This window comes from Mastigoproctus giganteus, chromosome 6 (assembly GCF_048544385.1).
Source record: "Mastigoproctus giganteus isolate SK-2022 chromosome 6, ASM4854438v1, whole genome shotgun sequence".
NCBI lineage: Eukaryota > Metazoa > Arthropoda > Arachnida > Uropygi > Thelyphonidae > Mastigoproctus > Mastigoproctus giganteus.
In genome coordinates this window covers 148,695,283-148,712,422 of record NC_143580.1, presented here as the reverse complement: position 1 = coordinate 148,712,422, position 17,140 = coordinate 148,695,283, and the positions used below count along the sequence as shown (strand labels likewise).

The 17,140-nt window shown below is 37.5% G+C and overlaps 1 protein-coding gene and 1 non-coding gene across 2 annotated transcripts in view; both read right to left on the bottom strand.

The window, feature by feature from the left end:
• LOC150084650 (papilin-like) overlaps nt 1-17,140 on the bottom strand; it is a 967,274-nt gene that overhangs the window by 675,738 nt on the left and 274,396 nt on the right. The window contains exon 6 of the mRNA XM_090376529.1: nt 11,338-11,468. Within this exon, the coding sequence (XP_090232655.1) occupies nt 11,338-11,468 (131 nt within the window). The remainder of the gene's footprint in view (nt 1-11,337; nt 11,469-17,140) is intronic.
• LOC150084651 (U1 spliceosomal RNA) lies at nt 15,690-15,851 on the bottom strand. The gene has a single exon (XR_016547135.1). It is a non-coding gene; the product is annotated as a U1 spliceosomal RNA (small nuclear RNA).

Genomic DNA, 17,140 nt, shown 5'->3' with positions numbered 1-17,140 from the left:
ACAATTCCATTACAATCATTCAGTGAATTCAGAAGAGGACTGCACAATGGAACTGCATTCAGCTGTTGGACCAAGTCTCCAGTGAGACACCAAAATCAACTGCAATTGCATTCAGATATAAGGGATGCAAAATTTGAATAATGGGAGAGTACATATATATATATACAGAAAGGAAAGACAGAATAGGAGGGGTGGGGAGTATGCTCTTAGTTAAGAAGCACATAGAATCCAAGACAATGAATTCAGTTGATATGAGTAGCAGAGCAATGTTGAGTCAGAGTGGTAGGACATAAGCACTGGGAAAGAAAATTGAGAATGGATGACAGCGATGAAAACAATGAACAACTACACAGAGAAACAGTGAGCTAGTAAATCAGAATGTCTTATAATGGGGGATTTTAACTTTCCAGATATTGACTGAAACTTGCTATATTTCAGTGAGTTATTCGCACACTAGGAAGACTTTAGTTGATTTATTGGATGACTGTTTTCTAGAGCAGCATTTTAGAGAGACAACAAGAGAGAAAGAGAGAAAGAGGGGGGGGGAGACTCGTTCTGATTTTCAGTAGTGACTCTTCATGAATTAAGAATCTGCGGATAAAAGAACCACTTGGTGGCAGTGATTACAGTGTCTTGATCTGGGATTTACTAAAGATGTAACTACCATTAAGGGTAAAGGGAAGGGTTTTTACTTTTGTAAAGGAGCCTATAGTGGTATCAAACAGCTTTAAAATTCTATACAGGAAACCAACTAATAATTTTTACTTTTGTAAAGGAGCTTATAGTGGTATCAAACAGCTTTAAAATTCTATACAGGAAACCAACTAATAATTTTACCAAAAACAAATTCAAAATGGGAATTACTCAGGGAAATAATCACCTTAAGACATGGGTTTTAATTTCAGAAATGCAGACTATGACAATTCATAGATGCTATATGGCATCTATGAATTGGCTGAATTGCAAAGGGAGAGCAAATATATTAGAATTATGGAATACCTTTAGAGCAATAATCACAAAAGCCATGTTTTGTGCCTTTAAAAGATATCTGCTCTACAACGTCATCAACCTTTGCCCCCAGCAAACAAACCCTGGTCCTGTTCCGCCTATCCTTTTTACATACCATGTTTCCTGTTTCCCTGGCAATAGAGTCACCAACAACTAATAGTTCTTGTGGGACCAGCACATTCTGCCTTGGGGGTTGCCGCTGTGTTGCGTGATGATCAAGTGCCAGCTCTGGCGTTGATGTGGGCAGCTCAGAGCCTGATGGGCCCTCAATTTAGATCCTTCACGGGCATCCACCCTGTCCTTCAAGCTCTCATATAGGCCCATAACAGTGTTGAGTTGTCGCTTGATTTATTGACACTCCTTACACACAAAGACATTCCCCTTGGCAATATCATGTCCCATACCTGATTGCTCCACAAACATCAAACAAGCAGTGCATTTTAAAAGGCTGTGATTCAGAGGGAAACTGCCCCCCCCCCCCACAGTTCTCCCCTGAGCCACAGCACTTCCATTAGCTTGAGCCTTTTGCTTTGCTGCTCTTGTCTTAGTCATGATTTCGATTCAATTTCAATAAAATTTCAATTTGAGTACAAAATTATAACCCTAAACTTATATCCCAATGCAGTTATAACACTATATATATATATATATATATATATATAATTTTTTTTTTTTTTTTTTCAGTATTGAGTATTATCTCCGAGTTTCGTTATATAACTTCCGTATCATGTTATGTATTAATTAATAATGTTATGTTTGTAAAATTCAAGTCTTTATATGTATTTAGTTTTAAAAAGTACAATTTAATTGACAATGAAGTTTCACAAGAGTAATAAATTTTACTGATTAATTGATAATACTATATACACTATATACTTTATATCCCATACTTGATGCTAACGCTATCTAGTACGGGATATAAAGTTGTATTGTATAACAATTGCGGCAAGTACGAACGGTAAATCTACGGACACTAAGTATTAATTAACTTCCAAAATCTCGCTATCTAAATTCAGAATAAACCAAGAATTTTGACTGGGTCTATAAGCTACTTATAGAAAATAATTTAATATAACAATTAAATAAATAAATTAATTTATTAATAAATTAATTTAATTATTAATGAATTAATTAATTAATTATTAATTGATTTATTTATTAATGAAATAATTAATTATTGATTAATTTATTTATTTATTAATGAAATAATTAATTATTAATAAATTAATATATAAATTAATTAAGTCAATAAAGCAGCTAAATATAGCTAAAAACTTTTAGCTGGAGCTGCAAAACTTGTAAAACACATGGATTGGATACCCTTACCGATACTAAATAATAACCTACAAAATCTTTATCGAAGTTAAAAATTAAACTATGTATCATAACTAGGAACATAAAGCTACTCTAGAAAATAAATTAATATGCCAATTTAAGTTAATAAAACAGGAAAAATTTAAAAAACTTCTCTATTAGTCGGAGCCATAAAAACTTCACCTGAACATGGCTACTCTCGTTCCCAAAATGGCATTCTCTCAGATATGATAGACAAGCTGTGCTTGCTTCCTGGGAGTCTAAAATGCTGATGGAACTGACCTTCCTCACAAGGAAGATCCTCCACAACGTATTAATTGTAAGAGAAGAAACAGAGATTGTAATCACTCCGTAAGGGACATTAAGTGTCCTGAGTACATGAGAGCAGTGGAATTAGCAAACATGCGCATCAATCATGGATAATAACTCCTCTGATTTTACCTCTGGAGCTTTGCAAGGACATAGAGATTTAAAAATTTTGCAAATAAATGGTCAGCGCTGTCGGGCAGTTGCTGATGAAATAAGGGTGATTGCCTTGGAGCATTGTATAGATATTGTTTGTATACAGGAGCCATTTTATTCCTCACAAGTGGGAGGGGCAGCTCATAAGATTATGGGTTTTCCTTCTTCTACTAGAATAGTAGCAGCTGTGGATGTTCCTCCAAAATCCGCTATTGTAATTTTTAATCAAGACCTTGTTGTAACGTCAATCACGGGTTTGTGCTCGGCGTGTATGACAAGCATTATTGTGTCTTCACAAGTTTATTCTTTCTGCCTAGTGTCACTGTATTGTCCTCCATCGGAAAATATTCAGATAGCGCTTCATAATTTGGAAAATATTTGTTTAAGATATGCATTCCATAATCTCATTGTGACTGCTGATTTTAATGCAAAATCACATTTTTGGCACAGTGGATATACTGATGTGAGAGGGAACCAATTTGAAGACCTCTTATTATCTCATAATCTTGTTGTTCAAAACCTTCCAAATAAGCCGTTCACCTTTTCAACTGTAAATGGAGAGTCTAATATTGACGTAACTGTGACATCTCTTCGTATGTGCGATTCTATTTTGAATTGGGAAGTCAATTCTGGTTTAGTAAATAGTGATCACCGTGCAATTTCATTTGATCTCTGTTTCGAAGTAAGGGAAAAGAGCTTCGCTACGAGTGATCTGTCTAGATTTTCTATGGACCGTGTTAACTGGAACAATTTTAAAAATTATTTGACTACAGTTTTCGATAGTGATAATTGTGCGATACCTGGAGAGAGTTTAAATGGTATGACAGCTTATGAATATGTAAACTATGTACAGTATCATATTTTCCAGGCTTGTGTGCACTCTACGAGGAGAAAAAGGACTAAAAAGTTGTCTGTGCTGTGGTGGACTCCTGCTTTGTCTTCTCTGAGGTCTCAGGTATGCCAGGCTAGGAAAGTATACCAAAGAAATAGACATCTCTCTAGTGTTGATGTGGAATCATTTAAAAATGCCTATAAAGAGAGAAGAAAGGCCTTTCATAAGGCTATTGCTGAGAGCAAGAGAACTTGTTGGCAAAATTTGGTTAATGAAGTTGGTAACAGAGATCCCTGGGGTCTCGTGTATAAAATCTCTCGTAATAAGTTGCTTTGTGGAGAAATATACAACACTGTATTGAACAATACTGATGAGACATTGGATTGGTTTTCTACTGTGGAAACGATTGTTAGAAGACTATTTCCTCAGGATCTTCCTCAAGATGATTCACCTGAACAAACGGAGATACGCCGGATGAACTCTGAGTTTACAGGAGCAGGTGACGCTGAAGCTGAACTCTTCAGTTTGGTGGAGTTGGGTGCAGCAGTAGCTAAATTGAACGTTAAGAAATGTCCAGGTTTGGACTTAATTGAAAATCAAGTAATCATTAAGTTTTATGCTTACTTTCCTCAAATTATGTTAAATTTGTTTAATAAATGTTTCACTGAAGGTACTTTTCCAAGACCGTGGAAGATGGCACTGCTAAAGATATTGCATAAGCCTGGTAAGCCCAGGACTGATCCGAGAGCATACAGACCAATTTCTCTCTTGGCGAACATGGGTAAGGTTTATGAAAGGTTACTTGCTCCCAGAATTTCTGCGATGTTAGAGGATAAGCATCTGTGTTCTGCTGATCAGCATGGATTTAAGAAGGGGCACTCTACAGAGGACGCCATAACATCTCTTTTAAAGTACATTAAGGATTCTTCTGAGAAATATGTTCTTATGGTCTTTATAGACTTCGAAGTAGCATTTGATTCGGTATGGTGGGAAAGTGCCCTTCGATCTCTAGTGCTTGCAGAGTGTAATAGTTACATATTTAACACTATAAGGTCATACTTTCAGGACAGATTTATTACTGTGCGTGCACGTCATCTGTCATATAGTGCCAGTGTCTCGAGAGGCTGTCCTCAAGGTTCGGTTTTGGGACCTCTCTTTTGGAATGCAGTTTTAGATCAGTGGCTTGTTAAGGAGAGTACAGAGTTTGCTAAGATAGCTTATGCTGATGACCTTGTGATTGGAGTTTCTGGGCGCCCCAGACTTATATTGGAAAGAAAAATACAGTCAGTTTTAGATGATTTAATGGAGTGGGCCAATTTGAACAAATTGAAGATCTCTGCAAGTAAGACCTGTTTTATGGTTTTTAAGAAACAATTTGATTACGGCAGGCCTCCAAGAGTTCTTTTAGGTGGTGTTCAAATTCCTTATGTTGCTAAAACTAAGTATTTGGGATTAATCATAGATGACAAACTTTCCTTTTTCCCACATGTTTCACACCTAAATGTAAAAGTAAGACACTTTACAGGCTCCATTGCTAGGATTTCTCGTAAGGAGTGGGGATTGAATAAGAGAGTGTTGTCATTGTATTATAAGACTATTTTTCTCCAGATAGTGGCATATGCGGCTGTTGTTTGGTTTTCTGTGGTAACTAAAACTAGGATTCGATCGAAACTTTTATCGCTTCAGCGCTCTATGTTATTAACTTTATTGAAAGTACCTAGAACAGCGTCTACAAATGCCCTACAGGTAATTGCTGGTACCATGCCATTGGATTTATTTATTGTCTACAGAGGGTTTTTGTACAAATTGAAAAAGGGTACATCAGTAACGTTTTTGGATATTACAATTGATTTGGAGAATAATATTAAAGAAGAAAAACAACGAATATGGAACAAATTAATGGATTTATGGCAGACCAGATGGGAAAGTGGTGATGTTGGAGCTGTGACGAGGAAATATATTCCCCAGGTGAACTATGCATTGGCAAAAACCGTGGCATCTTGGTTTACGCCTTCTATGTACACTTCTTATTTGTTAACAGGACACGGCTCACTTAGGGCCAAATTATATGAGAGAGGGTTGGAGACAGATCCTTTCTGTACATGTGGCGAGCAGGAGACTTGGATGCATGTAATTTTTTTATGTCGGGAGTATAAAGACCAAAGGCGGATTTTGATGGCGCATATTCCTGACTTATCATTGATACAGTGCATTTGCTTATTGCAAATCGTGACTGTTTTAATTTATTTCAGGAGTTTTCAGCTGCTGTTTTTGCAAGAAGAACGGTTCTCAGAGCCTTTCTTCAGAGGCAAACCTAGTGTCTTAATTGTCTTCATGGAGTTTCACTATTGGTTTCTGCATCTGGCTGGCGGCTGGGGTGCTGGACCTGATTCATGGTGTTGGGTCTGGTGCTCTGGTTGGTTGTCTTTTGTGCTGCAATCATGAATACTCCATTCTGGATTCTGCCGTGCTGGATCAGATTCATTGCGTCGGGTCTGGTGGTCTAAAGCGTCTATTGTCCATGGCGTACAGTTGGAGATTGCTGGATAGTACCGTTATTGGTTTTGGAGGTTCCAGTGCATGTGAAACAGCAGCTGAGGAAATATTCAATTGAACTGTGATTTTTGAAGTTTATAGTTGTGCCATCCAGACTATTGAATATTATTGTTGTTTTATTATATATATATATATTTTTTTATTATTATAATTTTTTTTCCCTGCTGGCTCCCTGGTATGGCCAACCCGGGGCGCGGGATTGCTGGCACTCACTGGTATTGCACTACCTCCAGTGGGTGCGGGATTTCAAGTGCGAATAGCGCTACAGTAAAATCAGACTCAAGTAATTTAACATACTTTTTAAGGACTGCTTTGTAAAGACTATATATTCCCAAGTTCTCAAGGTAGATTTGGGCTTATGCCTGGGAGCTACCCTGAATAAGAACACACTTGCACACACACATGAGAGTTTAATGTTTGTCAGAGCTTATAATTATATGTAAATATATCTTGTATATAAATCATGTATATACTTTTATGTACATAATGTTGAGACTATATTGTGTGTAATTAATAAATGAATGAAAAAAAAAATGAATGACTTTCAGGTGACACTTGAGTCAAGTGGACCCAATTTCTGTGAAGTATGGACAGTCAGTAACAACCAAATCCTCTGCTTGCACCTTCACGATGGCAGGACTGTTGGTAAGCCTGGGTATTATCCCCATGCGCAAGCATTGTGAAATACCACCACTTAGCATAATGGAGGTGAAATTGTGCAATACCACCACTTTGCTTATTAGAGGAGACTTATTGAAGTGGTGGAACCCATGTTTAATCTCCAGAGCTAGGTTCCAGTCAACCCCTCCCCATCTCTCCCATCATGCAGTATGATTGATGTCTTTTGAGGTTATGATGAACACCATGGCAAGATCCAAACCCTTAAATTTCAAGTGTACAGCTCTAAAACAGTGTTCGCAGGCTGGCCGCTAGTTAGTACACCAAACCGAACCTATTGGTAATTCTCAAGGAGGCTTCCGGATCAGCTACTGTATAATTTTGCGACTGCTACTCTACCAGATAGTGACTGGAGGGAGTCCAAGTAGTGTGTATGCGGGAGGCATTGTTGAGGCCATGTTATGTCAAGGATCTGGGTATATTCTTATCATGTGTAAACCATATCCAAAAATTTCATTACTTCATACAGCATGCCTCCCCCCACACTTTTTCTTGCTATTGAAGACACCACAAGTTGTCAAACTAATTGAGCAAACTTATCTGCAAAATGATCTAAACCACCCAAACACTTCCAAGTCCATTTCACAAATATATGTGGTCATAGTTCTAATCTCAATGATATTCATTTCCACTTACAATCTGCCAAACCCCATGTACTTTTTCTGACAGAATCTCAGTTATCAGTTGAGTCAACCACTGCTCATCTCAGTTGCCCAAATTATTCGTTGTATGATTTCTTTGCCTAAAAGGTAGTACTTGTGCATATATCTATTCAGATATTCCCTGTCAGAGTTGGTAATTTGGAATTTCCTCTTTTCGATCTTCTCTGTCTTAAAATCTCTCTACCTCATTCTGTCAAATTCATCTGTTGTCTCTACTGTTCTCCCAACTCCACTAATCACTTGGAACTCTTTGACTTTCTCTTTTTGCAACCTGACTTTTTCCAGTTCAACTTTCCTAACAGCGAGGTAATTTTCCTTGGTGATTTTAATGTTCACAACTCCAGCTGGCTTCCTTTTTAAAATAAATTAATATACCAATTTAAGTTAATAAAACAGAAAAAATTTAAAAAACTTCTTTATTAGCTGGAGCCATAAAAACTTCACCTGAACATGGCTACTCTCAGATATGCCAGCCAAGCTGTGTTTGCTTCCTGACCATCCTGACCAGCTGGGTCTGTCCACACAGACCCAGCTGGTCAGGATGCTGAGGCTTTTGCAATTGCTATTGACCTCGCAGAGATTGTTCGTTTACCCACCAGAATACAGGTCAATCCTAACCATACAGCGCAACATGCTTGATCTTTTTCACACAAACAACCCTTCTAAGTACATGGTCGAAGTGTGTGGCCGTGTAGGCACCTCATATCACAACTTGGTGATTGTCTCTTCTCCAATGGAGCTTTTATCTCATAGCTATTCCCAACCTCATGTCGTTTGGCATTACAAGAATGCAAAATGGAATGACCTGCGAGATTTCTTTTCTTCTTTTCCTTGATCGGATTACTGTCTCAAAACTTCTGATGTCAATGTTTTCTCAGATCGTGTCAGTTAAATTATTCTTGTAGGAATGGAATCCTTTATTCCACACGCCACTTGTCCCTTATCTAAACCTTGGTTTAGATAAAGGATGAGTGGAGTGTGGAATAAAGGATATAAAGTGGAGTGTGGAATAAATCTTGTCCTTTATCTAAACCTTGGTTTTCCAATAAATATGCTAAGGGTGTTCAAGAGAAGAATGTTGCATATCGTAATTGGCTTATTCCCAATTCTTCAGTTTCATTTTCTGACTACCAAAGCTCGCAACAATTGCAAAGCAGTTCTTAATCAATCCAAACTAGATTTTGAATAGGCTAAGATAGAAAACTTGCTTCTTGCCCTAATGGTAGCCGAGTATTCTGGTCACTTGACAAATGGGCCACAACTTTTGCCCATCTCTACTCCGACCTCTCTCAAAACCTGATGGTTCTATTGTCACTTAAGCCAAGGATAAATCTGAACTGCTAGCATCCCATTTTTCTTCAAACTCATGCATTAGTGATCTTGGTAAAACACCTCCCACAATTCCAACATGCTACATTCAATGCCACCTGTGGTTTTTCATCAAAAGGATGTCAGAAAGATTTTGACGAATCTTGATGCTAAGAAAGCTCCAGGTCCTGATGGTATTTCTCCACTTGTTCTCAGAACCTGTGCTCCTGAATTTACTCCTGTTCTTTGCCAACTTTTTTCACTTTCTTATTCCAAAGGTGTTTTTCCTTCTGCTTTGAAATTTGCTCATATCCAGCCAGTTCCTAAAATGGGTGACAAATCCCTCCCATCCAATTATCGTCCCATTGCAATTATTAATCTTTCTAAAGTAATGAAGAAATCAATTAATGGCAACTCAAACTATCTAGAAACCTTCCATCTGATGAATGAATGTCAGTATGCATTCCGTCAGTATCGATCCACTGGTGATATTCTGGCTTATGTTGCCCATTTATGGAGAAATTAAATGTAAAAGTTCGGTGAGGCACAAGCAATTACTCTTGACATCTCAAAGGCTTTTGATCATATTTGGCATAAAGGTCTTCTAAACAAGCTTCCATCTTATGGTTTTAAAACTGTTTTTTGTAATTGGTTATCCAGTTTTCTCTCTGATCGCTCATTGAGGGTGATGGTAGATGACTCTCTCTTCTAACTTCTCCACTAATGCTGGTATCCCCCAAGGTTCAGTGCTTTCCCCCACTCTCTTCCTTTTGTATATTAATAACCTTTTTTCCATTGACTGGAAATCTTATCCATAGTTTTGCTGATGACAGCACATTGCATTCCACTTCCCAGTTTGAGAAACCTCGCCCTGCTCAATCAGCTTTAACTTTTCAAATATCCACTACCAATTCCTTAAATGCAGACCTCCAGGTAATTCTCCAATGGGACAAATACAACTTAGTTGATTTCAATCCTTCTAAAACTCAGTCCTGTCTCATAGCTCGCAAAAAAGGATTCTTCTGCTCACATGCTTATCTTTGGTGACACTCTGATTTCTAGGCAAGATGATATATCTCTTTTGGGGATTACCCTGACCTAATCTCTCTTGGCACAAACACATTACAAATAATGCTTCCTCTGCATCTAAAAAACTTGGTTTTCTCTTTCACTCTCAGTGTTACTTTCCTTTCAACCAGCTGTTCACTCTGTAAAAATCACAAATCCACCCTACCATGGAATATTGTTCCCACATCTGGGGCTGTGCCCCCAAAACCTCTCTCTCAGGCTTCTAGATTCCATTCAGAAGAGGGCAGTTAGGTTAATTAATGACTCATCTCTAACAGTCTCTCCACTCTCTGTCTCATAGGCATACTGTTTCTGCTGCATGTCTTTTCTACAGATACTTCTATGGGTACTGTTCTTCTGAATTGGCTTCTGTAATTCCCGCTCTCTCTTTCAAAACAATCTGAACACGTGCCGCCACCAGCCAACATCCATTTACTGTCCAACTTCAAACCCACAGAACCAACTTTTCACCTTCCTCATTTATTCATTCAACTGCCGTTTTCTGGAACAACCTTCCTTCATACGTATTTCCTGAAAATTACAGTCTACAGAAGTTCAAGCCTAATGTCAACAAATATCTTCTTTCATGTTCTCAACCTCCAATCCGTGCACAGAACTAAGTACTATAGGTTCTAATATATCTCGTGTTTGGGGTTTTCATAAAAAAAAAAAAAAAAAGTTCCCTTCATTGTTCAAGACTGTTTTGTGACTGTTCGTGTTCGGTACATAAAAATCCCCCATAATATCTTTATGATTACTGGGGGTTTGTGAAAATTTCTTATATGCTCACTTGACCTATTTAATTTAATATCTTTCACTGTTCAAATTGCTTGCTGTGTCTTTCAATCTGTTCCTTCAAATCTACATTCAACCTAATATCCTTGCATTCATTATTCAAGCACCAGTTAATAAGAAAATGCTGGCAAGCTGAATAAGAACTATCTTTTTCTATTACATCAGCAGATATTACTTCTGAAGGTAACACAGAAGTTAATATAACAAGATCTTGTAATTTTATTACTGTTAGGAGATCATATACAAAATAAAATTTTGTCAATTTACACAATAAAATTTTTAAAAAATTACTAATACAGTAAAACCCTGATTTAAAAAACTATATAGGGTAACTTTTGGTAATTTTATATATTTCTTTCAAGTTCCTGTGAAACTTAAGAGAAATACACACAGTTGCCAAAGTTGTTTAAATGTTATGAAAAAGTGCTGTACTAGGAAAAAAAAAAAAAACATTAAACATTGTAATACTGGAGCAAAATTTCTTAAAATTCAGAGCCTAAAGTGCATGCAATCTCTCTCTCTCTCTCTCTCTCTCTCTCTCTCTCAAGCAAGGGTTTGCTGTACCTTTTTCAAAGTTCTAAAAAAAAAAAAAATTTTTTTTTAATTAAAAATAACTTGATAATTTCATATTTATTTAATTTAAATTATACACACCATACAAACTCCATCAACACAAACATCCAATGATCCATCATAACATGGAGTACCATCAATTACTTTCTTATTATGTCGATAATAGAACCTTTCACCTTTTGGCATACAATTAAGTTCACATGGATTGTGGCCTGAAAACAAAAAATACCACATTCAAAATTATTAAACTTAAAATGCAAAAATGAGCATGAAAATTAAAAAGTAACAAATGATTATTTTTTTTCTGAACCAAGAAGAATCCATAATCAAGTAAAGTGACAGAAGGAGATACTTCTTATTTATCTTAGTACTTATTTCCTAGTATCCATTAGGTACTATTTACTTGATGCTTATTTCCTAAAATCCATTGAAATCAGTTTAAGTTAATCCAGTTCAACTTAAACTACTTACTCCTGAAAACATTCTACTCAATCAAGGTAAGTACAAGACTCGATACTAGATCAAAAAGACAGGCAACATCACTTTAGCCACTAACTTACAATGTAAGCTATATGCTTAATCCCCATGAAATATGAGCATCCATCCTAATAATGTACATTACTTTCCCAAACACAGATAACAGCTTGTACATACCACAAGGAAGTAAGAAAACCCTTAGCCACAATTATGAGAGCATCCTTGGCTCAGGGGAGGTCCCCATGGACTGGAGATGTACAAATGTAACCCCAATTCACAAAGGGAGATCAAAGGGTGACACGAGTATTTGTTAGTTTAACTTTAGTTCTGAAGAAAATAATGGAGTCACTGGTTATGAAAACACTGCAGGATCATCTAGACAAAGACTGCAGATATAGTTCAGAGACAGCATGGGTTTGTTAAGGGTAAGTCTTGTCTGGAAACTTTGATTGGATACTACGGTCTGGTCACAAAGGAACTGGATGCAAAAAATAACTTTGATATCATATACTTGGATTTCATATACTTGGATATCATATACTTGGATTTCAGGAAAGCTTTTGATACTGTTGCACATGGAAGACTAATGTACAAATTGGAGCAGTATGGCATTAAGGGCAAGTCGCTACAATGGGTAAAAGGATAGTTGAGTGGGAGAAGACAGAGAGTGGTAATCAATGGGCACTGCTCTTCTTGGACTAATTTTATTAGAGGACTCCCCCAGGGTTCAGTGTTAGGTCTATTTTTGTTTTCTGTATTTATTAATGATATTGATGATGGTATATCAGACTTAATATCCAAGTTTGCAGATGATACAAAGGTCAGCAAGGTTGTTAATGACACTAATGACAGTACGCTGCTGCAACAGGATCTAGAAAAGTTGAGCAGATGGGCTGAGAGGTGACAACTGAAGTTCAACATTGACAAATGTAAAGTACTGCATATGGAAAGCAGTAACCCCAGAGTAACGTATCAACTGTATGGTACTACACTGATATGAAGTTTTCTGAGCAGTGCAGACAGTCTGCAAGTGTAGCTCATGGTGTCTTGTCAATGATATACAGAAATTAAATTTTGCTAGTAGGTGATTATCCCTTTGCATAAGGCAATGGTCAGGCCACACTTTGAGTACACTGTGTAGAGGTCTGGAGGCCTCATTTTAGGAAGAATGTTGAGTAGCTAGAATGAGTACAGAGAAGGGCAACAAGACTGGTGAGGGGAATCAAAAGGCCATCTTACCAAGAAAGGCTTAAGTTCTGCAAATTGCAAAGTCTGGAGACTAGGCACCTGTGCAGTGATCTGATTGAGGTGTAAAAGGCCTTAAATGGTTTGAGCAGGCTCAATGTTGATGCAATTCTTCCTCATTCTCAGATTACAAACCTGAGGTAGGTAGGTATAAATTCAAATTAAGAAAAGAAGTGGTAGAATAGATGTGCAGAAATTTGCTTTAGCCAGCGGGTAGTTGATTGCTGGAATAAACTTCCATCTGTTGTCATGGATGTTGATGGCCTAACTGGGTAAATGTTTGGAGTGAATGAATGGGTGAAATGGGAATTTTTTTTTTGGCTGATGCTGTATAAGCTGGCTTTCTTGCATCATATGCCTCTACTAATGCTAATGTTAATGATACAGGGATCACAAGAGGACAATGCATATCTGGAGATATGGCCTGCAATGCTTCATTACTAAAACTGCAACACAGTACTCAGTGAAGAGTACTGCCATACATATCATATGGCATATTCAACTTTGCACAAGTTGCTCAATACAGTTGAGATCTCATCAGTAGTTGGAGGGTCAAGGAAAGAGAAATAAATCTTCTGAATGTGCTGAAAACCATATCTACACATGTAGTCTGGCAGAATGGGTGCATTTTCTTGTTGAAAGATACCCTCTACTGAGGAATAATGGGAACACTAACAGGTGGACATTATCTGGAACAATTTTCAGAGCTCTAGCATTGTTGCATTTGTAGCAGTGAACTTAAACACTCAAACTTATCAATCAGTTTGGCTCTGGAGAGACTGGGCAAGGCTCATGGGGTAGAATTTTAGCATTAGTAGAGGCACACAATGCAAGAAAGCAAGCTTATATAGCATCAGCCTATTTTGCACAGTGTATTCTGTGCCTGTTAACAGGAGAAACTGTTTTTACAGGGATAAGACATACTTAAATAGAAGGGGTGCAAGGATATTTGCGGATGCTACAGAAGTAGTATGAGGTGGGTTAGAAAGCTACTAGCTTGGGGGAATACACAGACTAATAGTTTAACTAGAGCTGCAGGCAGAGGTGAAAGCGATTCTCACACTTCTTTTGGAACATGCTGCAGTCTGGAAAGCAAAGCCTCAGGGATTTAAAGCCCTGCTTTTGCTTATCATGGAACAAGTAAATACATGGGCTGTGTTAGGGTAACTAAGAGAAAGGTTCATGTATACTTCATGTACACTAATGCTAGGAGCACAGTAATTAAATTTCATGAAGTTGAAGTACTATTTGAGTCACCATATGCAGACATTGTAGGAATTTTGGTGACATGAGAGGTGACACTCAGACAAAAGGGAAACAGAATTTAAATATGTGGAGTGCAACATGTAAAGAAAGTTCGGACATCATGATGGGGGGGGGGGGGTATGCTCTTAGTTGAGAAGCATATTAAATCTTATGCACTGCATCCAGTCAACTTGGACAACATTGAGTCAGTTTAGTGTGACATAAGCACTGGGAAAATGAAAATGAGAGTAGGAGTCTCTTATAGGCCTAATGGCCATGATGAGTATAATAAACAACCATAAAAAGAAATAGAGTGGGCCAGTAAATCAGAATGTCTTATAACAGATTTTGACTTTCCAGATATTGACTGAACCTGTGTGTTAGCCATTCACACACCAGCAAGACTTTTGTGGATTTATTGGTTGATTGTTTCCTACAGCAGCAGCATATTAGAGAGGCAACAAGAGGAAGTACTCTTAATTCAATTATCAGCAGCAATTCCCATGCATTAAGAATCTTTATGGAAGAGATGTGAGAAGTTCATCAAACTCTAAAAGGCAGTTAAATGATTTTGAGATAACCGAGAGGAAAGTGGAAGAGAAATTTCTAAACTAAACATAAAAAAGAAGCCTGGGGTGTAGGACCTATCTAATTATATTAAGGGAGGCGGCAAAGGAGGTAAGCCATAATTATGAGAGCAGGTTTTAAGCAACTGGAAATGTGTGAATGTATCCCCAATTCAAAAAAGTATATCAAACTGTCAGCTTAACTTCTGTTCCAGGGGAAATAATGGTGGAGTCACTGGTTAGAAGTAATGCAGGACCATCTAGACAGGAATGCAATTATACTGCAGTCACAGCATGGATTTGTTAAGGGGTGATCTTTTTTGACTAATCTGTTTGATTACTATGACACAGTAACAACGGAATTGTATGCAAAAATAATTTCAGGAAGGATTTTAATAGTAATAGTATTCGCCATATAGTGCAAGGAAGCCATAGAATTTAGCTGTAGTGGCAAAAAAAAAAAAAAACTAATCAGATAACAAAATACAAATTATACTAGCTGTACCCATTGCAAAAATTTTGCAACTGGTAGCAGAGTTTTTCTCTAGCTGTCCTAAAGAAATGTCCGTGTTTTGTCATGAGCAGGTAAGCCATTACGCAATGAATGCACACCTAAGAATCTTCAATCTGAGATCACTTTCAGCCCAATCAGTTAGGCCTATCGTCCACAATGGCTGTATCAAGAAAACGGCTTCCATATTAATATATAGATAATTGTCTGTTTTTCATATCTGGCCTTTACACAGTCTGAAAAACACCACAATGACATAAACGCGGAGCTGGAGAAGATGCCCAGTGCTGGTAAACCCTGAGAGTCTTTACACTTTTGTCCATTTTCTATCTTCTCCCCCCCTTGCACGGTACCTCCCAACAACAGCCTAATTTTTGATTATTAAAAAAGGGGGGGAGTGTGAACACAACCCCTACTAACAAAAATTACACGCTCCATCTATCCCAGTTTGGAAAAGTGGCAGAAGTCAGCTAACCCATAGTGCAATGGGAAAGCCTCTCCCTAGAGGAGCCGCCCTACTGATCATGGCCTCCTCAGCACCAGCTAAATGCTACTCACTCGCCCTAATGAGCACGACTATCACTGCTATGTAGCTAATGAAATGATGTCTGCATATAATATAGGGCATTTCTTTTTTTTTTTTCTTTCTATTCACCACTAATGCAATGTTTTTAATATTTAAATTATATTTGCAATCCAATCTTTAAGAGAGAATGATTAATTATTGCAAAATTATCATATTTTTTGGAGAGTTTCTGGCTCATTCCATAAAATAAAACTATTCAGAATTTTTATTTTTTCTGCACACCTAGGAAGAAATATCTTCAACTTGAGACCACTTTCAGCCTGATTGGTTAGGCCTATCATTCACAATGGGCAACCTCAAGAAAACAGGTTCCATATTAATATATAGATGCTTTCCTCCTCATATAGGTAACTATCCAGCGGACCTCTGAATTTCAAACTGTCAGCTTTGAACTACCTGTGAGAGCAGCTTGTTTCAGCAATCAATGACTCACTGGCTAAAAGAAAACTTTTTACAATCTAATCTAAATCTCAACCCCTGTAATTTGAATTTATCTCCTAGTTCTGGAATTCTTTATAACAGTGAAAATTCCACCTAAATTCATTTTACTAACCCCTTTCAGGACCTTATAAACTTTAATCAGGTCACCTCTGAGGTGATAGGTTGCCAAGCTCTGTAGCCCACATAACTGGAGCCTTTCCTCATACGGGCATCCTTCTGTCGATATCACCATTCGAATTGCCTGTCTTTGGACCCTTTCAAGAAGCTCAATTTCTTTTTCAGACGAGGTCTCTATACTTGAACACGGTATTCCAAATGCGGTCTTACAATTCCTTTATACAGTGGAATTATGACCTCCTTATCTCTACAAGATAATATTCGATAAATCACCGATAGGACACAATGAGCTTTCCAGGCTGCCTGTCTACACTGTTCAGAAAACTTCACATCTGCTTGTATTTTAACTCCCAGAGCCGTTTCTTCCTCTGCTATTTTTAATTCAACCACACCAAGTGTATAATTTATTTTGGGGTTAAAATACCAAGCATTCTGCTGTATTAAAACACTGCTGCCAATTCTCTGACCATCTTTGAAGTCTGTTCAAGTCATCCTCCTCAAAGAGCACTGCTTGGCACTGATCATTAACAACTCTGCCAATCTTTACATTGTCTGCAAAATTTGACATCACACCTTTTATCCTTTTGTTGATGTCATTTATGAAAATCAGATACAATAGTGGTCCAAGTACCAATCTTTGGGGAACCCCACTCCTGACATTACACCAATCTAAAGAGTATCTATTACAGGTCTAGG